The sequence below is a fragment of the Delphinus delphis genome, chromosome 19 (assembly GCF_949987515.2).
Source record: "Delphinus delphis chromosome 19, mDelDel1.2, whole genome shotgun sequence".
Lineage (NCBI taxonomy): Eukaryota > Metazoa > Chordata > Mammalia > Artiodactyla > Delphinidae > Delphinus > Delphinus delphis.
This window is the reverse complement of record NC_082701.1, coordinates 21,794,576-21,816,647: the sequence shown is the minus strand read 5'-3', so window position 1 is coordinate 21,816,647 and position 22,072 is coordinate 21,794,576. Positions and strand designations below refer to the sequence as shown.

Sequence of the window (22,072 nt, the reverse complement as noted above, 5' to 3'; positions counted from 1 at the left end):
GACATCTGACATTTTTATTAATGCAAATCTTACGGTCTATGAACATAGCAAAGCCCTCTGTTTATTTTGGTATTCTTTAATATCTCTTAATAAAGCTTTATAATTTTTCCCGATAGAGATCTGGTGCACCTTTTGCTAGATTTATTCCTGGGTATTTCATATTTTTAATCTATTAGTAGCTGGTGAATAGAAATGCGCTTGATTTTCATTTATTGATTTTGTTTCTAATACACTTGCTTGCTAAATTCTCTCTTTTTTAAATATAAATTTATTGATTTTTGGCTGCGTTGGGTCTTCATTGCTGCACACAGGCTTTCTCTAGTTGCGGCAAGCTAGGGCTACTCTTCGTTGCGGTACCCGGGCTTTGCATTGTGGTAGCTTCTCTTGTTGCGGAGCATGGGCTCTAGGTGTGCGGGCTTCAGTAGTTGTGGCACGCGGGCTCAGTAGTTGTGGCTCGCAGCCTTAGTTGCTCCGTGGCATGTGGGATCTTCCCAAGGGCTTGAACACGTGTATCCTGAATTGGCAGGCGGATTTTTTTTTTTTTTTTTTTTTTTTTTTTTTGCGGTATGCAGGCCTCTCACTGTTGTGGCCTCTCCCGTTGCTGCGGAGCACAGGCTCCGGACGCGCAGGCTCAGCGGCCATGGCTCACGGGCCCAGATGCTCCGTGGCATGTGGGATGAAGAGTGTGAGCCACTCTTCATCGTGGTGCGCGGGCCTTTCACTGACGCAGCCTCTCTTGTTGCGGAGCACAAGCTCCTGACGTGCAGGCTCAGTAGTTGTGGCTCACGGGCTTAGTTGCTCCGTAGCATGTGGGACCTTCCCAGACCAGGGCTCGAACCCGTGTCCCTTGCATTGGCAGGCAGATTCTCAACCACTGCGCCACCGGGGAAGCCCCTGCATGTATCTTTTTGAATTAGAGTTTTCTCTGGATATATGCCCAGGTCCCATTTGTTTATTTTTGCTTTTATTTCTATTGCCTTGGGAGACTGACCTAAGAAAACATTGCTACAATTTATGTCAGAGAGTGTTTTGCCTATGTTCTCTTCCAGGAGTTTTATGGTGTTCTGTCTATATTTAAGTCTTTAAGCCATTTTGAGTTTATTTTTGTGTATGGTGTGAGGGAGTGTTTTAACTTCATTGGTTTACATGAGGCTGTCCAGATTTCCCAACACCGCTTGCCAAAGAGACTGTTTTTTCTCCATTGTATTGAGTATATTCTTGCCTCCTTTGTTGAAAGTTAATTGACTGTAGGTGTGTGGGTTTACTTCCAAGCTCTCTCTTCTGATCCATATGTCTGTTTTTGTGCCAATACCACACTGATTTGATTACTGTAGTTTTGTAGTATTGTCTGAAGTCTGGGAGTGTTATGCCTCCAGCTTTGGTTTTTTTTCCTCAGGATCGCTTTGGCAATTCTAGGTCTTTTTTGGTTCCATATACATTTTAGGATTATTTGTTCTAGTTCTGTTGAAAATGTCATGGGTAATTTGATAGGGATCACATTAAATCTGTAGATTGCTTTGGGTAGTATGGCCATTTTAACAATATTAATTCTTCCAATCCAAGAGCATGGTATATCTTTCCATTTCTTTAAATCATCTTCAATTTCCGTTATCAATGTTTTATAGTTCTCAGCATATAAGTGTTTCACCTCCTTGGTCAGGCTTATTCCTAAGTATTGTATTCTTTTTGATGCGATTTAAAAAAGGATTGTTTTTATACTTTCCATTTCTGATATTTCATTGTTAGTGTAAAGAAATGCAACAGATTTCTGTATGCTAATCTTGTATTCTGCTACCTTACTGAATTCGTTTATCAGTTCTACTAGTTTTTGTGTGGAGCTTCACATTATATTCTATGGGACAGTGCTGGTTTCAAATAATGATTAGTCCTCATGTTTTAGATGCCTAACTAAATGCTAAGCACTTTATGTGCATTCCTTATTTAATCTTTTCATCATCTCCACAATTTCATTGTTATTCTATTGAATATTTTACAGATGAGGAAGCCATGGCTTAGAGGAGTTAAGTATATAACTATGAAAAAGGGTAAGTTAAAACTAAATGTGGGGGCTTCCCTGGTGGCGCAGTGGTTGAGAGTCCGCCTGCCAATGCAGGGGACACGGGTTCGTGCCCCGGTCCGGGAAGATCCCACATGCCCCAGAGCTGCTGGGCCTGTGAGCCATGGCCGCTGGGCCTGCGCGTCCGGAGCCTGTGCTCCGCGACGGGAGAGGCCACAACAGTGAGAGGCCGCGTACCGCAAAAAAAAAAAAAAAAAAAAAACTAAATGTGGGACTTCCCTGCTGGTCCAGTGGCTAAGATTCTGTGCTCCCAAAGCAGAGGGCCCAACTTCGATCCCTGGTCAAGAAATTAGATCCCGAAAAAAAAAAAAAAGAAATTAGATCCCGCATGCCGCAACTGCTGCAACTAAAGATCCCACATGCCGCAACGAAGATCCTGCGTGCCGCAACGAAGACCCAGTGCAGCCAAATAAATAAATTAAATAAATAAATATTAAAAACAACAAAACAAAACAAAAAAGCTAAATGTATTTCAATGGAAAGTGTCCACAATAAATTGTGTTTGTTTTTTTTTAAACAGTGATCAACCATGATCAGAAAAATAAAATATGCTTATATCATTTATTTTAAATAAGACATTAAGTGACTTGCCCATGGCCATCTAATTGCAGGGCCAGGACTTGAATCCTGGGCCTGGGATGACTCCAAGTTCATGCTCTTATCCTCATGAGAACTCATAGAGGTAAAAAGGCTTTGGAGGGCAGAGTAGCTAAACTCCCACCCATGACAGGTCTTCTCTCTGTAATATTCCTGGAAAGCAGCTAAGTAGCGCCTGCTTGAATACCTATAGTAATGGGGAGTTCATTACCTTGCTAGGCAGCATGCCCCATTGTTGGCTACATGGTTATTAAGATTTTCCTCCCTTAAATGAGGAGGAATCTGTTCATCCTAAGTTCTGTCCTTGAGTTTGGGATCCTCTTAGTGGAGGTGGCCTCCTTGAGCTAGGCTGAAAGGATGGGCTGGTTTGCACTGGTCTCTAAGGAGAGACCTCAGGAAAGGGTCCAGCAGGTTACCCACTGCTTCACAGGGAAGGGAGCCCAAACCTGGCTACACCCCTCCTCGCTCCTCGAGGCCCAGCACTTCCTGCAGACTGACCCAGGTAAAACTTGCCTGCTTGGTGTGCACCGCCTCCCTGATGTGGGACCACAGACGCAGCGAACACCTGAATGTCCATTCACGGTAGAGCCTCCATCCGCTGAAAGGACAATCATCTGCCTGCTGCTCTGACAGGTTCTCATCGGGTGAGGGCTGAATGCTGGGTCTTTAGAAAAGACACAAGAAACGGCAAGCTCCTGTCCTGGCTTTGGCAGCTTCCCTCAGCTACCCTAAAGGGAAGAAAAGAAATTGCTGGGGTTGTTGGGGGTGGGAGTAGGCACAGAGAGGGAAGAAGAAGAATTTGGGATGCTAATGAATTCCTTGTGATCTCACTTTTCTTCTTCCAGCGCAGGTCCCTCTGCAAAAATTGATGGGGCTGCTTTGCCAGCCAGAGCCTGAAAATGTGCCCAGGTAGACAGAACCCCAAGTCCCAGGACAGCCTGTGAAATGCTGGCTGCCTACAAACATATAAAAGGGCAGGACAGGGCTTCCCTGGTGGCGCAGTGGTTGAGAGTCCGCCTGCCAATGCAGGGGACATGGGTTCGAGCCCTGGTCTGGGAAGGTCCCACATGCTACGGAGCAACTAGGCCCGTGAGCCACAACTACTGAGCCTGCACGTCAGGAGCTTGTGCTCCGCAACAAGAGAGGCCGCGACAGTGAGAGGCCCGCGCACCGCGATGAAGAGTGGCCCCCGCTCGCTGCAACTAGAGAAAACCCTCGCACAGAAACGAAGACCCAACACAGCCAAAAATAAATAAATTAATTAATTAAATTAAAAAAAAAAAAAAGATACAGGCAGGACTTCCGTGGTGGCACAGTGGTTAAGGATCCACCTGCCAATGTAAGGGACACAGGTTTGATCCCTAGTCCGGGAAGATCCCACATGCCGCGGAGCAACTAAGTCCGTGCGCCACAACTACTGAGCCTGCACTAGAGCCTGTGAGCCACAACTACTGAGCCCACGTGCCACAACTACTGAAGCCCAAGTGCCTAGAACCCATGCTCTGCAACAAGAGAAGCTACCTCAATGAGAAGCACACGCACCACAATGAAGAGTAGCCCCTGCTAGCTGCAACTAGAGAAAGCCCACGCACAGCAACGAAGACCCAATGCAGCCAAAAATAAATAAATAAAAGATAAATAAATTAATTTTAAAAAAAGATACAGGCACCTCAATGTTTATAGCAGCACTGTTTACAATAGCCAAGACACGGAACCTAAGTGTCATTGACATTTAGATAAGTGGATAAAGAAGATGTGGTATATATATATATATATATATATATATATTCCATCGTGTGTGTGTGTGTGTGTGTGTGTGTGTGTGTATGTATATAGATATACACACACAATGGAATACTACTCAGCCATAAAAAGAATAAAATAATGCCGTTTGCAGCAACATGGATAGACCTAGAGATGATCATACTAAGTGAAGTAAGTCAGAGAATATCATATGATATCTCTTATATATGGAATCTAAAATATGACACAATGTTACAGAACAGAAACAGACTCACAGACTAGAAAACAAACTTATGGGAGGGATAAATTTGGAGTTTGGGATTAGCAGATACAAACTACTATATATAAAATAGATAAACAGGGCCTTACTATACAGCATTATATTCAATATCTTGTAATAACCTATAATGGAAAATAATATGTATATATAACGTATAACTGAATCACTTTGCTGTACACCAGAAACTAACAGAATGTTGTAAATCAACTATACTTGAATTAAAAAAAGAGAATATAATGCATGTCCCATATGTAATTTAAAATTTTCTAGTAGTCACATTTAAAAAGTGAAATTAATTTTACTAATTTATTTAACCCAACATACACAAAACATTATAATGTTAATGTGTAATCCTAAAAATTATTAATGTGATATATTTACAATAATTTTTTTGGTACTAAATTTTTAAAATCCAGAGTGCAGATTGAATTTATAGTACATCTCAGTTTGGACCAGCTACATTTTAAGTGCTCAGTAGTAGCATGTAGCTAGTGGCTACCAGACTGAATAGTGCAGCTCTAAATCTTCCATCTTAGTTCTCCTTTGAGCTACTGTAACTTTGAGAGTTTAGTCAGCTTACCAATTTAGGCCATAAATATGGATTCGATTGTATTGTTTTCTGTCTGGAAGGATCTTATCTTGTCTCACTGACTCTACCATGAGTACCATAAAGGCAACTACCTCCTATGTTCTGTTTTTTTTTGTGGCTGCCCCACACAGCTTGTGGGATCTTAGCTCCCTGACTAGGTATTGAACCCCGGCCCCTGGCAGTGAGAGCACCGAGTCCTAACAACTGGACCTCCAGGGAATTCCCTATATTCTGTATTTCTAAAGCTCCTGCTTTGCTGGGCCCAGGTTGATGCCTAAAAAGTGCATTTTGATTGATGTCCTTGGGAATCCAGCAGTGAGTGAAGGTCACTGCCTTCCTTTCCACTTTCTGGCTGAAATGCCTATGAGATGCTTAGTACTACTTGGACTACGAAAGATACTCCATAAACTTTAGCTGTCACTGGTATATTATTAGTGGTGGGTGGAGTTGAAGTTCTGATGTGATCTCCTGGTCCGAGGCAGCGGGGCCTGGGAAAATCATTCAGTGCTCTGAGCTTCAGTTTCCTTTATCCTTAGTATGAGATGTAGGTTTCCACCCTGTTAATCTCAAAGGAGAACTAGTATGCTCAGATGAGATACCATATTGAGAAAGTGTTTTGAACACTAAGAACATCTATCAATATAAAGTATGGTTATTCTAGTACTGAACTCGGCATCTTGTTTGGCATTGGGCTGGGGGGAGGAATGGCATCAGGAGGTCCCGACGCCCCCCGTGGCATGACTTGAACAAGTGAAAGTGTTTTGAGAGCTGTAAAGCCCTAAAGGAGCGATCCTTTCATTACGAGTGAGAGTGGAGGTGGGAGAGGGAGCCCCTTGTATGTCAAACTGGTGAGGACCTTTGTTTTATTAGAGCATAGGGAAATACAAGTGCTGTGAGAGCTGTACTCATTTAGGTTCTTGTAATTGCTGGTTGTCAAATCTACAGCCTGAAAAGAAGGAACTCATGGAACTAACAGAAATCACTGTGGTGGATATATCTTCAACCATCACTTCCAAGTAGAAGAACTAGGAGAAAACTTATAGAAGGCCCATGGGAGCTTTTCTGCTTCTCTGAGCTCTGAGAGGCAGAATGACTTCCTCAAAGGGACTTTTCAGTAAATCTTCATAAACACAGAAAAGGGGATATTCCTTTGTAGCCCTTTGGTACTTGATTCTGACCCGCCCGGGGCCATGAACCCTTCCATGCCTCCCACTCTGCTAGCGGGTTTCCACTGCAGAAAGCGATTTTCCCAGAAATTGAAAATCTGGATTAGGAAGACCTGGGCAGGAAGGAGTTTGTTCCAGAAACGTCTCTGACACTTTGCATTTCCTCATTTTGTGTCCTTTCTTTATGCAGCAGGCTGCCTATGAGTCATATATTTGGGTGCTGAGGTCTGAGAGTTAATGTGTGCCTTTTCCCCCCAAATAACCAGAAACTGGCAGACCCAGCCCTGGGGCCTGTGTGAGTGGGAAATGCTTCCATGTCCAATGACCCATTGTCCTGCTTCTGGGGTTGCCGGGAACTTCAACAGTCTCCCCTCGTGAAGGAGAGGAAGCAAGCAAGAGGGAGCGTGGAGTCTTACCCACTGACCACCAGGGAAGTCCCAAGAGAGCCATTCTCATAAACTGGGCTCTTACAGATGAGAAAACATCCGGTAAGAGTCTCTTAAGATGTGTGGCCCAAAGGATGGGAGGAGCACCCCCAAGAAGGTTCATTCCTACAGGGCTAAAGCCTAGTGAACTGGAGGTCACCCCATCTGTGGGGCCTCAGAGATTTAAAACTTCTACTTGAAACTAGGTCAGTGATGCCTCTTCCCACCCAATTTCACTTCCTGGCTGGGAAATGAGTCTTCCACAGAGACAGGGTCCATAGTGCCTTTGACAGAAGACGGGTCGAGGTGTTGAGGGTAGGAGAGTGGGCACGCTTTGGCCTCAGGAACCAAAGCTGAGGGCCAAAGTCCATCTGACTTCTAGTTACCTTTGCCGAGTTCTAGTTACATTTCCTGAGTGACCTTGCTGGTGACCTTGAGCAAATTCCCTCTCGCTCTGAGCCTCAGCGGCCTCCTCTGTAAAGTAGAGATAACAGTAGCATCTGCCCCATAGGTGATAATACAAATAACTCTCATAAAACAGTGCCTGGAACACAGTCAGCACTTAGCAAATGTGAGCTGCCACGCCCCCATCATCATCATGTCAGAGGACAAAAATAAGTAGATCGGGGCCTTTGTAAGTAAGCATTGCTAATGCCCAAAGTTGTGAGCACAGAGGCCTTGGGGCAGAAGGGCCCTGTATGGGTGGACCACTTAAGATGGCTGTTCTCTTGCTCTCTGTACATCCCCAGCCCGACCAGTGCCTATGCTTCGCCTATATCTTACACACATGACTGACCTTCCTAGGTACTTGGCCCAGGCCCCAGCTAGTGATTGTTCTAGTTAAAGGGGCAGTGAGGGGCGTGCCCTTCTACTGGTTTCCCTGGTGACTAATGAGCCCACCTGATGTCAATTTCCCTGTAACTGGCAACTCCTTCCCCCTGGGAGCAAAGACTGCCACCATGGCCTGCCCGTCTGCTGCACGTGGTGGGGTGTCGCTCCAGGACCCTGCTTCAGACGTGTAAGCTCCCCCATCCGTTAAACCATCGATGTCTCTGTTGCTGACTCCGGGCTCTTTCTTTGGTCTTGAATCTGGGCAAGCACAGGCCTTGTAGGCCTGTGGGGTGCAACCCAACCAAACCCAAGGAACAGAGAGGGGTGTCTGCAGCTCTGGCCACTGGAGACTGTGGGCCCTGGAGCAGGCTGCCCTTCTGACCTTGAGGGAGGCTCTTGGAATTACTTACTGCTCCTTGGGAGAGGGGAGTAAAGGCAAAACAATCACCATTAGGCACTGGACCCACTGCGTCCAAGTTTGTTGAGAGCAGCAAAACTGTGTATTCAAAATGGGGTCTAAACTGAGGGGAGTGTAAGGCGGATCCGTGGAGGAGAGATGGGATCTGTTATTTTTATTTATTTATTTATTTATTTTGGGGGGATCTGTTATTTTTTGAGGCTTTTCAGATCTTCTCAGCTGGACACGATGAGACATACATTTTGGCTACTCCATCTGAACCCCCGGTGGTGACAGTCAGTTTCTGAATAGAAAAATTTGAAGAGGAAACGCTGAAGCTGGAAGGAAAGGTTCTCACCCAAGCCTGGGAGTGTATGATGAGGTTTTAGTGGCTTATATTTAGATGTTTCTTTTCCCATGCTTTTAGCTTTGTGGAAAACTGTGGGTATGAGTTAGCTATCTCTAGGGACCAAATGTAAAAATGTTTTATGAACATCAGAAAAATCGTCCCCAGAAGAATTTCTCTTTGGTGTTAGCAGTTCAAGTAAGGATTCTCCCTCCCCTCCCCATCTCCCTTCTCTCCAGCCCCATGGGAAAAACGAAGGAATCAGTTGCCGTCCATTCAAGAAAATAAGCACCGAGGGGTGCCTTGGTGTTCTCTAAAGCCTTACGGAGAGTGTTTCCAAATCTTCACGTCGGAGGGTCATTGGAGTGGGGGATCTGGGTGAGAAGGAAGCAGTAAAAATGAGGATATTTTTAAGCTCTTGGGCTGTGTAAATAAATAGATGATAAGCTCATGGTTTCAGGACCCAAAAGTACATACTGTGCCGCATGGCACGCAGGATCTTAATTCCCCAACCAGGGATCGAACCCGTGTCCACTGCTTTGGAAGCGCCAAGTCTTAACCACTTGACCGCCAAGAAAGTCCCTAGAGTATGTATTTGACGTCGTTGTTCTACATCTTCTTGAGACTCTCTACAGGCCTGGAAGATCAGCTTCCCTGTTACACTGTGGCCACGTGGTTCTGGCGTCACCCCACAGTACCCGGGGAACAACCCCGGATGGGAATCCAAAGTCCTGGGTTTGGGGACTGTCTCAGCTACTCACTAGCCGTGTGACCTTGGGCAAGTCACTTAATGATGCCTGGCACACAGTATGTGCTTAATGAGTATTGATCAAATGAATAAATAAATAAGTAAACCACCTGAGCCTCAGTTTCCTCATCTGAGAAATGGGGGAATAATTCTGCCCCCCCCCCCACCTGACAGGCTGTGATCATGTCAGTAAAACTGTTGCCTAGAAATGCTTCTCAAATGTTCATGCGTTTCACTTCAGTCACCTGGGGAGTTGCTCAAATGCAGATTCTGACTCAGTAGGTCTGGGTTGGGTGGGCCTGAGTTCTGCATTTCCAGCTGACCCCCAGGGGATTCCTGTGTGGACCACACTTTGAATAGGTAAGTCCAAGACTCTGATGCTCTACAAGTACTTGAGCTTGTTAACATCTCTTCAGCCAATGGGGTTGGGATAGACTCCAAGGATAGACTAACCAATTGTCCCAGCGGGCTCTCGACTAGGGGGTTTCCTGGGACACAGGGCTCTCAGTGTTAGAGCCAGGGAAGTCCCGGGCAAACAAAGTTCATCACTTCACCAAGATAATGGAAGCGAAAGGGATGCTTCCATCTGAGCTGCTTGTGAACTAGAAAAAACCAAACAAAACAGAAACAGATGAGCGTATTTGCTAAGGAGAGGAAAACATCCCCTCCTTAGATCAATAAGTCCTCCACCCCCTGATTTCACAGAGGCTCAGAGAAGTGGGGTGACTTGGCCGACAACACACAGCTCCTCAGGGGCAGGGCTGGGGCTGCAGCTCCGCCTCCTGACGCACTGTGGAGCAGCTGGGGGGCTTTCTCACCAATCCACATGGCCTTCTCCAACACATTCCTCTTTCTTTGGCAAACACAGCATGCTTATTTATAAATTGGCTTGTTTTTGGAGCCTGAAATTTGGCATAGCTGATTTTGGCTGTAAGAAGTTCAAATTTTTCCTCTTTTTGTTTTGGTTTGCTTAACCATGTTTTGTGAGCAAAATATGCAAAGTAATAAAAACGACGAGGCTACTAAAGTGGTTCAAAGGCAAAGCCTCCAGAAATGTGGCAGTGTCAGCTTAGCACATTTATTCTGTATTTCTAGATAGTAGATTAGAAACCCATGAGGTTTACTTCCGGGGACTTACAAACCACGAATAAATAGCTGGAGTCTCTTTCCAGGCTGTTTCTCTTGAGGTGGGACAGGAGTTTGGGAAGAGCACCCCTGGTGGGCAGATTGCTGGAGGCTGTTCCTCTGCTCCTTAGCTCAGTCCTTAGAGAAGCTGGCAGTCATCAGGACTCAAGTCTGTGCGAGGATTTGTAGAATGTCACACAAAATCCTTTGCATTTAATTTTGTACACGGCAGAAGTCGTAAATGAACGTTGCCTTTTATTAACACTGAAATCCGTGCAAGGAATTTTCACGCTGAATATGTGAATACATTGCATTTAGAACAGCTAGTGTGCCCTCAGATCCCAGATCCTTCGAATTGTGCTGTAAGTTCAGGTGACTTTTCGTTGGGGGTGGGGTAGGGTGGAGATGGTGAGAGACAGGCTGATTTTATTTGTGACTCCACCTGGTGTAGGGAGTCTGGGTGTGGCCCCTGATCAGGGCTTCATGCAAATCTCTTATCTGTTCCTGTACCCAGAGAACAGAGTCTTAGCTCTGCCCACAACGAAATAAGTGATCAGCTCTGGTGGTGAACACTCTTCTTTTCACATAGTGTGATTGGCTGGCAGCTTCTGCCACTGTCTTAATATAATACAACAAGCTACAGGCTGAGCACAGCTACAAGCTTCATCCAATGTTCTTAGCAATAATCTATCTATCTATCTATAAATATAGATAGACACCGAAATATATACATACAAGAACACGTGACACAGGCAAGCCCTGGCAAAACACACACATTTTAAAGATTGTTTCCATAGGCCCACCGAGAACCTCTAACAGGGACAAAAGGACATTTTCAACCTCAGGCTCCAGGCTGAGACCTGAAGACCTGAAGAGGCAGTTTCCAGAGTCAGGGGCCGGCTGGGGTGAGTGGCTGGTGATACCTAATTATGGCGGAAGGGAGACGGCCAGTTAGTCAAGCTTGAAAAACCCCATCTGCTCTTCCTGGGGCATTTCTGGGTACTGGGGTTGGTGGCTGGGCTTATAGGCACCCATGTTCTAGAATCAGAAACCCCAGGGGCCTGACTGGACAGATCCACAAATCTAGGGGCAGCTGATTAAAGGGGAACTAAGTTGTGCTCACAGCCTGATCCAGGGGTCTCCTCTCACACTTGGCCTCTGCATTCTTCTTCTTCTTCTCATTTTCTTGTTGGCTCTCTTAAGAGTTCTGGTGTAAAACAGAGCCTCCCTGAGAGCTTCTGATTTCTGGGTACAACACAGACAGCTGTTTCAAGGGGTTGAAGCTTCCTGTCACAGTCATTGTATCTGCCTGTGGGGTGGAGGGGACCGGAAGTCTGCAAGCTCTCTGTGGTTGACTGTGCACAGAAGTACCACTTCGCTGGTTGACCGTGAAACCCCTGTCTCCTTCTGGTCACTCGCTGTGCAGGTGAGTCACTCTCTATAGTTACCCAAAGAACCCGCTCTAAACCTTGGAGTAAAACTCCTGGGTCTAAGAGATGCTTGATCTTGTGAGAGATCCTAAGGATATCTGGGAACCAGTGTTAACTCTGCGAGTTGCTGGCTGTTTCCTAGGAGCACTTTGTTGTGGCTTGAGGGACTCTTAGTGTCCAGGGGCCTCTCTTAGGGACACATCTTTAGTTCTTTGTTGCTGTTAACAAACCAGGCTACCTGCTACCAAACAGCTCCACTGCCCTCACCACTGTCATCCCAGGCGCCAGCTAGGCTTGCTGTGACTGGTCCGAGCTATCTCATGCTTTCTCTCTCTACCTGCAGTGTTACCGGCAGAGACCTCAGGACATCACCGCCCGTTTCTTCACTCTTGTGTTCTTCCCCTCCAGGAATCAGAACAATCGGAAGGGCTCCCATTGGGAAGAAGTGTGCTGGAGTTTGGGAGTGGGATCCACGGAGCTGTGCACTGCATTTGGCCACAGTGGGGACTGCCCCACTGGCCATTTTAGACACACAAAAGTCATAGATGCTCTGCTGGTCCGGCAAGGGCAAAAATCACCCTCCTGCCAGCCAGCAGTGCTGGGAGCCTGGAGTATTTCAGTGCCTGGCTGCAATTTTCCCATTAAGAGAGCTCTGTTTCAGACCTTTCTGTCCTTCAGAAGCTTGAAAAGAATCCTATTCTCTTTGCTGCATTACCTTTTCACTTTCACAAATTCTGATACGATTTCTCAAAACCATAGCTATTCCTTTGCCTGGTTTATGAAGAATTCATATAGATAGCCGAGGTCCAGCACGTTTCCCACTCTGATTGTTACCATCCTCACCAAGGATAAACCATGAAACATCTGGAAAACCTTCAGCCCAGTGTTTGGATGTGCCTGGTTATTGGCAGATTCCCTACCCCCGCCTCAGGAGGCCTTGTATTTAAACTAACTTCTTTCTTTGGCAGCATCCCGGTGACATGCATAAAAGGATGTGACTAAGTGGAGACTGTGATTTAATATTTATTTGCTGATGATGTTTTTTTACTTTGAATGAGGGTGAACTATAGGTTTTCACTTGAAATGCTCTTCAGAAGCAACCCCAACTCATCCCTGGGACAGAACTCCCTTAAAAGCAGGTTAAGTTTAGGAGCCTAAACTCTCTGCCCCAAGAACTTCCGGCAGAGCTGGGGAGATGCAAGCAACTTTCCAGGTCAAGGTCTTACGTATAAAGTCCCTCTTTCCCACACCAGCTTCCTCTATCCCAATCCCTCTGGAGGCTTTGCTTTTCAACTGAAGCTCCCTGCTGGGTATGTTTCAAGAAGCCCTCTCTCCACCTTGTTTCTCTTTAATGGCTATAAAATTCCAGCTCAGAGGAGGAAAAATATTAATCAGGCAGGCCCTGCCTTTGGAGGTACTTACTGGCACTGACAGAAGACCAGGCCAGTGAATACAGTGGACACCAAACGTGCCATTGGAATGAAGAGCCCGCAGGGTAGACGCGGCCATGCACAGCACGGCTTGCCAGGCCCGGGCTGGGCTGCAGTTGGATAAAGCCCGCAACACAGGCAACACACATGTTTGTTGCAGAAGTACTGGTTCTCAGCAGAAACGTCAAGCTGGGGTAGTGAAGCCTAAAAATACAATCTTCCCACAAGTTCTTTCTTCTCTCCTTTGGCTTTCTTCTGATGCCGGCATGCCGGTCAGTGGCTTGCCAAAAGGGCTGGGAGCAGCCACACCTGTGTTTTAACAGATGGAGAGAACTCCTTCTTCAGACTTCCAGAGCACGGAAGCTGGGGCAAATTATGCTGCATCCATAGCCTTGAGGACCAGCTCTTGAGTCTATGGACCCTGGAATACAGCGGCCCCAGTCTAGAGCTGGGTTCTCGCGTGTCATATGCAGGGGCGTTAGGTGACCGGAGCAGGGCATCTGGCCGTCTCCAGGTGGGAGGGGATCTCTGAGGCAGCTACAGAGTAGACCATTGAGAGACTCAGAAGGGGAGACCCCTGGCATCAAAGCAGGCTGAAATTAGGTTATTGTTCCTTAAAAGTTCAATGTGGTTGCTTTTCTGCCTCCTGCTTCAATAGTTGGGGTGTAATGGCCAAACTATAGCTCTGGCGCCACAGACCATGGGCTCATCTTCCCAGCCAGGGTGTGTTCAGAGGAGGCCAAGGAAGGTCACTTCTCTGCTTTGCTTTGACTCGTTTGCTGAGGTCCCCGGGTCTTCCTTCCTACCCTTCCACGGGAGACCTGGCGCTCTCAGCACTGCTCGGCCTCCACGAAGCCCTCCTTCTCGTGGCCTGAGGGCTCAACTTCTGTGTAGGTGGAGTGGTTAAGGTGGCTGCGGAACTTCATGGCCGGCCAGCGGCGAGGTCTCCGCTGCGGGGACACAGGCGCAGAGTCAGTGGGCGCGATCCCTCCCCTGGGACCCTCCCCTCCCTCCCCCTTCCCCCGGGGGACGGCTCTGAGCACTTCTCAAAGGTGCTGGTGGAGGGTGAAGTTTAGGGCCCTCTCCCCCAGAAGGCTCCCGGCTGTGATCCTTCGCCCCCCTGGGAAACCTGCTGGGAGCCCCAGGAGTTGGGAAGGAAGAGGTCATTTTATTCCTCGCCGTGTGGACTGCAGGACGCAAGGTGAAAAGCGCAGCAGCACACTGAGTGGAGTCCTGAGACTGTGGAAAGTGAGGGAGTGGGTAAGAGACGGAATGATCTGGGAGGCTCTGGAAACGCTAAGATAACCCTCCAGACAGTACAGGTCCTGCATCAGAGCTGGGGAGCTGGAGGAAATGCAGATTCCCAGGCCTCCATCGGACCTGTGGTCAGCATCCCTGTGGCTGGGGATCTGCAGGTTCCCCAGGAGAAACAAGGTTGGCCTTAGCCTCAGTAGGTCTTAATCTTAAGCTAAGAATGACTGGTTAGAATTCATAAGAAACGGGGGGCATCTAAACAGAGAGGAGGGGGCTTCCCTGGTGGCGCAGTGGTTGGGAGTCCGCCTGCCGATGCAGGGGACGCGGGTTCGTGCCCCGGTCCGGGAGGATCCTGCATGCCGTGGAGCGGCTGGGCCCATGGGACGTGGCCGCTGGGCCTGTGTGTCCGGAGCCTGTGCTCCTCAGCGGGAGAGGCCACAGCAGTGAGAGGCCCGCGTGCCGCAAAAAAAAAAAAAAAAAAAAAGAGAGGAGGGAACGACCTAGGCCTCTGGGTGATGAGGTTGGGGCTTGTGACCCATGTGGAGGACTGCAGTCCCAGAGGCCCCATCACTGTAGGATTCAGAGAGCTGGTCAGATGCCGAGAGTAGGGGGCTGGGGCAGGGGCTGCTGAGCACTGTGGCCCAGAGTGAAGGGGCGCAGGCCTTACTTCCCATGCTGCACCTCAGGCTGACTCTTCTGAATCCTGAGATGTTGCAAACTGCAGCATCCTCAACAAAAGCTCCCAGACAGAGCAACTCTTATGATTACTATGGCCTGTCAAATCGAATCGAAAATCGCACACAGCAGGCCAAGAGGCAGAGACCTCAGTTCCATTATGGCTTTGAATAAGCACTAGGCCTGGAAGTTGGGTGTGAGAGACCATAAATCATTAGGGATTGTTGCACAACACTCAAGGGGCATGTGAGGCGTTTTTGGCCTCTTTCTTTCTTCTGGGGACTGTTCTGATTTCACAAATGGGAGCGCAAAAGCAGAGGCTGTTCAACAGGACAAGAGGGCTGGAGGAGTCCTGAGGGGTCAAGCCCTGGGGGGTTAGGGACTCAGAGGGTGCCCGCCAGTGCAAGATGTGCCTGGATGGAGTCAATGAAGTCCCTCAGGTGGAAACAGGAGGCCGGCACGTGGCGGGTGAGGGATGAGATGGGGAGAGGCAGGTATTGAAAGGCTGGGGAAACACTGATGCAGATGCAGACGCCAGAGCGGTAGCTCAATCCTGCACTGACCTCGATGAAGAAGAGCGCAGTGTTGGAGGTGGGGTGGCCATTGATATAGATCCCGGCCAGGATGATGGCCGCCAAGAGGAGGACGGCCAGCACGATGCCCACGATGGTGCCCAGGTGCAAGGGGGGGCCCTTTGTCTTGGGGGACAGGTTGTTCTGAAGGCCTGTGGAGAGACCATTAGGTCAGGGGAACAAGGAAGGTGGGGTCATGGGGTCCTGGGTTCTGACAAAGTCCCAGAGATGAAAGCCGACAGAACCTTCAGGTCTACTTATCAAATACATGAAAAGGTGGAGTCGGTGGAACCATTATGAGTATGACATGAACTTTGTTCTTAGCACGGTTCAGGTGGTTTTCCGAAATCGCTTAAAAGTTGCCCAAATGTCTACTAAGGATCATAAAATTTCTCTCCAGTACCCATCCCATATAAGTTCTTTGAAGGAATTCACAAAGGGCATGTGATGGTTAAGACTTGGGATCTGGAGCCTGGCTGCCTGGATTCAAATCCAGGCTCTGCTACTTACGAGCTGTGTGACCTTGGGCAAATTATTTAACTTCTCTGTGTCTCGGTTATCGTTTCTGTAGCACAAGGATAATAATGTTAAGTACCCGGTAGGGTTATTGAGAGGGTGAAAATGAGATAATTCATGTCAACTGCTGAGGATCACGGCAGGTATCTTGGACAACTTTAAAAAGTGTTAGCTATCATGATAGCAAAATGACCACATCTTTACCTGTCACTGTCCACTACCAGATTGTGACCTCCTGTAGGGCAAGGACAATGTCTTAGTCATCTCTGTGTTTTCAACTCTTAGAAAAACCGGCAGACCCATCAGAGGAACTCAATAAAAGAAATGAACTAGACACTCGGAGGGCTAAGAAACCAGCAGACACTCTTTGTGAACATTCCAAGCATTTGAAATACATTCCCCAGGAGAAGACTGGGTATTTTCCATAGACTATCGAACTGGAAGCTCATCCAGTCCAACCCCTTTCTCGTACGGCTGAAGGAATGGAAATACAGAGAGATGAAGGGATTTGTCCAAGGACACAGTTAGTGCCAGCCTCCAAGAAACCTAGTTCCCTGATATTACCTGGGGTGGGCTTTTGCTCCTTCTCCCTGCCCTAAAAGGATGTGGAGATAACGACACAGAGAAGACAGATGAGCATGTAAGCAACACAAATGTTGAATCCACTTTACATCGCTGGTGGGTGGAATGGGAGTCAACAGTGGGTAGAGATTTTTAATAAGATGTTGTGTGCATCCACAATCATTATGTTCCCCATCCCCGTTTCTCTGTCAGCAGAAAAATAAACCAGGAGAGAAACCATCCTGGGGCACTCCTGTGCGTGGTTCATGCCTCCATCTGCCAAGAGCTGGGGGAGCTGTGATGACACGCCCCAAGCTGGCCTCTCCTGAGCTGGCCGTCAGACCTCAGCCTTCAGTGACCCTATGATCTGAGGGGCAGAGCTTGGGCTGATGAGCACATGGTGCAGAGTAAGGGGAACGTGGCCCAGGGCCCCCTGCTTCCCCACAGCCCAACAGACACACGTGTACATTCACACCCACAGCCCACAGAGCAGCAATGGCTCCGTCTCCCGTGGGAGACCCCATTAAGATGTGCTGCGTTAATAGCCCCTCCTCTCCTGCTGGAGCCCAGGTAACAGTCTCCCAGCCCCTGGGGCCGGAAGGCTCTTCCATCTCCCCTTTGTGGTAGTTGCAGCAAGGGCTTGAGCTGGCTCTGGGCAAAGGGCAGGGGAGGGGTGGGGTCACCCCATGTCCCCAGAGAGGAGGTTATCCCCCAGGCAGTCCTGGGGAAAGGGGACCCCACCTTCTGGCACCCTGTAAAAATTGTGGTGGGCAACGTTTATGTACTCTCTGGCAAGCCACTTGAGTGAGAGAAGCTGCTCTCCACCCCTCATTGGCTGGGAGGCCCCTGGAGACAGAAGCCAGGGCCACAGGCCACACAGCCATGCCTGCCCTAGCTTAGCCCTCACTTCCTCCTCTCACTCCTATCAGGGAAGCGGATACTCAAGGGCACAGAGGCCGGGAGAAGAACCACAGGAGGTTCCTGGCTGAGATGAGAAATGTCTAGATGTAGATTTGCTCCTTCAGTCTAGGGGGTCTGTTCCTGCCTTCCCACCCAGCAGGAAGTCTGGGAAGCGCAGGCTGCTGTTGTTTCCCCCTCCCCCACTCAGAGTAAAAGCAAAGAGGCCAGGTGACGGCTGCACCCTCTTCCAGGGTGGGTCCAAGAGGCAGTGGTGTGTTGAAGAGGGGCAGGCAGTTCTGTACTCACCCTCTCCTTCTGCATAGGGATTCAACTTGGTGTCATCTTCAAAGGGAAAGGAGAGAAGGCACAAGATTAGTGGAATCATGATGGTCTCTGTCACTAGGTCTAGATGAGACTTTAGGGAGGTTCAAGTCCAACCCTTCATTTTGAAGGCTGGGAAACTGAAGCACAGAGAGGGGAGGTGACTTGCTCAAAGTCACACAGCAGTGTAAAGGTAGAAGGCCAAGACAGACAAGCCAACTTTTCGTAGTGTTCATACATTCAACAAATATTTACTGAGTGTTTACTAGGAGTTGACTCCGACTGGGGGCCTCGCCCAGACAAAGGGAGTCAAGAAGGAGGGATGAGCTATGGGGCTGGGAGAAAGGGTCCCAGACAGAGGAGAGAGCGGGGCAAAGGCTGGAGTCAGCAAGAACTTGGCCATTTGAGACAAAAAAAGCAGTTCAGTGCAGCTGGAGGGTAGCGAGGATGTGAATGAAGGGTGGTGAGAGTGAAGCGGGGGCGTGGGGGGATCAGCTGTCTGGAAAGCCAAGTTGAGGGCCTAAGGGGCAGCAGGAAGCTGAGGAAGGATTTGAGGAGAGGTGTGTGTGTCACAAGATCGAATCTGCTTGGAGACTTCCCAGGGTACAACACACTCCCTCTACACCTCAAGGAGTGTATCTTGCAGCCTCCTAAATAAGTTCCAGTGGGTGACCCTTCCTGTGGCTCTTCCCCACAGATTCCTATGGGGAAAGGACAGTGAGAATTCCACGTCAGGAGAATGTTCTAGATGACTGGAGCTTACTGCTTCAAGCATCAAAACGTTAAACCAGCGGAACCTTCCACAATGTAGGGCCTGCAACACGCGCTTCGTTCCTCCTTCCCTTCCAGCACCTCCACCATCCTCCTCATTTTAAAGGCTTCCACTGGCTCCCCTTTGTTCCCAGATGTTCAAGGCCCTTCTCAGTCCCAATCTTCTTTTCTCCTACCACTGGCCACAACTCAACAGCATGTCAGTGTCTGTGACAAGCTACCCAAGGCTCTCCAGACCTTGGAGCCCTTTCAGATCTCTGAGCCACTGTATGTACTGTTCCTCCTGCAGGGGATGCCCTTCCTCCACTTCTCTTTCAAAAGTCCCAACCCTGAAATGCCCCCTGCAGGGCTGGGGCTAGGCTGATACATGTGACACAGGGTCTGATCCTGTCTTTTTAGAATTTTTTGAAATTTTGTTTATTATGGAATTTTTGGCATTAATTTTGATTTTTACAAATATTGCAAGAAAAGATTATTATCTTATTTATTGCTTTTTTTTTTTTTTGGTGCCTCCTTAAACTTGATACCTGCACTGAGTGCCTCACTTGCCTCACCCTAGTCCTGGTCCAGGCCCGTCACTTCCTGGAGGACAGATGGGTGTGTCCTCCCCTGTGTCCCATTGCATTTGGTATCTGTTTCTGTGGCATCTTGGGTCCCATTGATTCCATAGACTGTGAGCCTCTCAATACCCAGCTATTTACACTCCCAGTGCCTGGACGTGGCATACTGCCCTGCTCTACATTTCCAATAAATCTTCAAATATCAAAAAATCACATTAGATAATAAAAGAATAAACCATAAGAAAAATTTTAAATGGTCCCTTATAGAGGAAAGAGGGAATAGGGCGGAGGGGAGAAAACTAGAAACTAAACTTCTTTGAATATAGCTACTTTTGTAGATTTGACTTTGGAACCATGTTAATTATCATTTAACTGTTACATAATTTATAAAAAAGTTAAATTTAAAAAGCACCCCTCGGGACTTCCCTGGTGGCTCAGTGGTTAAGAATCCGCCTGCCAATTCAGGGGACATGGGTTCAAGCCCTGGTCTGGGAAGATCCCACATGCTGCGGAGCAACTAACCCCGTGAGCCACAACTACTGAGCCTGCGCTCTAGAGCCCACGAGCCCGCGTGCCACAACTACTGAAGACGGCGCGCCTAGGGCCCATGCTCTGCAACAAGAGAAGCCACCACAATGAGAAGCCCACGCACCGCAACGAAGAGTAGCCCCTGCTCACTGCAACTAGACAAAGCCTGCACACAGCAGTGAAGACCCAGCGCAGCCAAAAATAAATAAATAAATAAAAAATAATAATAAAATAAAATGATAAAAAGCACCCCTAAAAATTCAAAGTAAAACAAAACAAATAGAGAGTTGTAGGCATATAATAGAAAGATACGTTTTCTTCAGGAATTTCAATACACGAGGTATTTATGTATGCCTCTGAGTCTATTTTGTTACTACAAGTTGAAATGATGAATTGGTTACTCAACACTAACCAAAGTAACCCTAAACATCATTGGACAAATTAACTTGATTGGAATCAACTTGTTTTGAATCTAGACCATTGGAAATCCATTGTAGCCCAGTCCACATCTACCCTTGGCAGACAAAAGGACACCCACAGCCAGTCCCTCCCACAAGGTGACTGAAGGTGACCACCCTGTGCTCACAACGGCTTTTCTCCCACTCACTGAGGGCTGGTTGGGGTCCACAGAATGCAAACTGATTCCCTCATTAATGGACTGTGGCCCAGGCCCATGAAAACTCACAGAGAGAAGAAATGTGTGTGATGTCTCGTGAATGAGTGGTCATGTTCTGTAGTTAGTGGTCACTTCTGGCTGCTACCAACATGTTCTGTTCAGCTGCTCATCAGATGAGCCCTTATGCTGCGCACAGCTATTCCGGGTCAGTGCCTGTCTGTCCTTATAATAAACTGCATGGGCTTTGTGGCAGCTGCTCGCCACTCTGAGGTCTTTCTGGTTCACTTAAGTGGGCAGCATTTAAGCAAGTGAACAACTCTTAAAATCCAGCCCTCATACCTCCTGCTCTCCTGGTCCTCTCCATTTCTCTGGATGGCTGGTGACAGAAGGGCTCCACACGCCCTCCAGCAGCTGCTTTCACTAACTTCTCTGCTCTCCAACTCTGCTCTGACCAGGTGGGTCCCCCTGGCTGAAGTGCTGTATCCCCTCCATTCACAACATCTTCCTGGACCCCGTGATAAACTCTGCCTCCAGTAAGTCTCCCTGTGTGGGTTATAATTGCACAGGCAGGGGGTGACCCAAACCTGTCCCTCCAGACACCTTGAGAGTTTGGGGTGGGGGGAAGTCTTTATCAATTTTTCTTTTCTTTCTTTCTTTTTTTTTTTGGCTGCACCACATGGCTTGCAGGATCTTAGTTCCCTGATAGGGATCGAACCTGTGCCCCCTGCAGTGGAAGCGTGGAGTCCTAACCACTGGACCACCAGGGAAGTCCCCCCAATTTTTTTCTTATAGAGGTAACCTAACAATCTCTACCACCCGCTCCAGGACTGGAAGGACATATGTTTTTCTTTTGGGGACTATTACACAGCAAACAGAAATGACACATTCCTGGGCTGATAGAAGACACACACATGATAAAACTGATAAACAGAACACGCTGCCTTTATGTAGGGACAGCTCATCAGGGCAATAACCCGGGAGAAATGGAGAATACTTCCAAGTCAGGATTTGAATCCAGCCCCCAGATGCCGTGCGCTGGGCTCTCCACGCCCACACAGCCACCCTTCTGGCCTCAGGCACTGTGCCCCATGCAGACGTAAACCTCTGAGGGAAAGGCTGCGTTCGGATCTGGAGGATGGGGTGTGTAGCCCCCAGCCCAGCTCTGGGCTCAGACCGTGCCCTCAGTAGCACATAGGGTTAACTCAGGAGTGACTGGCCAGGGGTTCTTCTTTTTAAGTAGAGTGTCCTTTAACTGGAAGGTCACCCCTGGACTCAGTTATTAACTCCCTGAGGGCAAGATCTCCTCCTGTGTCATTTTTCATTTGGTTTATTGAATCCCTCACAGCACTAGCACAGTCTCTGCTCTCAATACCTGAGCTTTAACCAGCTACTTGTTATTCCTGGGCAAGTTCAGAGTGTTGGGACCTGTCTGAATCTGCCCACTTGTTCACCCTTCCCTATTTTTCCACCCATTGAATCCATGAAGACACTTTTCTATTTTTTTTTCAGCACTGAGAAAGGCAGTGGGGTCGAGCAAGATTGCTGCTTTTGGAGCTAGCTGAGACCTGACTCCACCTCTTCCTGGCTGTGTGACCTTGGGCAAGCCATCAACCT

At 48.0% G+C, this 22,072-nt stretch overlaps 1 protein-coding gene across 1 annotated transcript in view; it reads right to left on the bottom strand.

Moving 5' to 3' along the window:
• Positions 1–12,771: 12,771 nt before the first annotated feature.
• The window catches only part of PLXDC1 (plexin domain containing 1), a 62,708-nt gene continuing 53,407 nt past the window's right edge, over positions 12,772–22,072 (bottom strand). The window contains exons 12-14 of the mRNA XM_059998464.1: positions 17,969–18,004; positions 15,677–15,837; positions 12,772–14,134 (exon numbers count right to left, since the gene is read on the bottom strand). Coding sequence (XP_059854447.1) covers positions 14,015–14,134; positions 15,677–15,837; positions 17,969–18,004 — 317 coding nt within the window. The 3' untranslated portion in view covers positions 12,772–14,014. The remainder of the gene's footprint in view (positions 14,135–15,676; positions 15,838–17,968; positions 18,005–22,072) is intronic.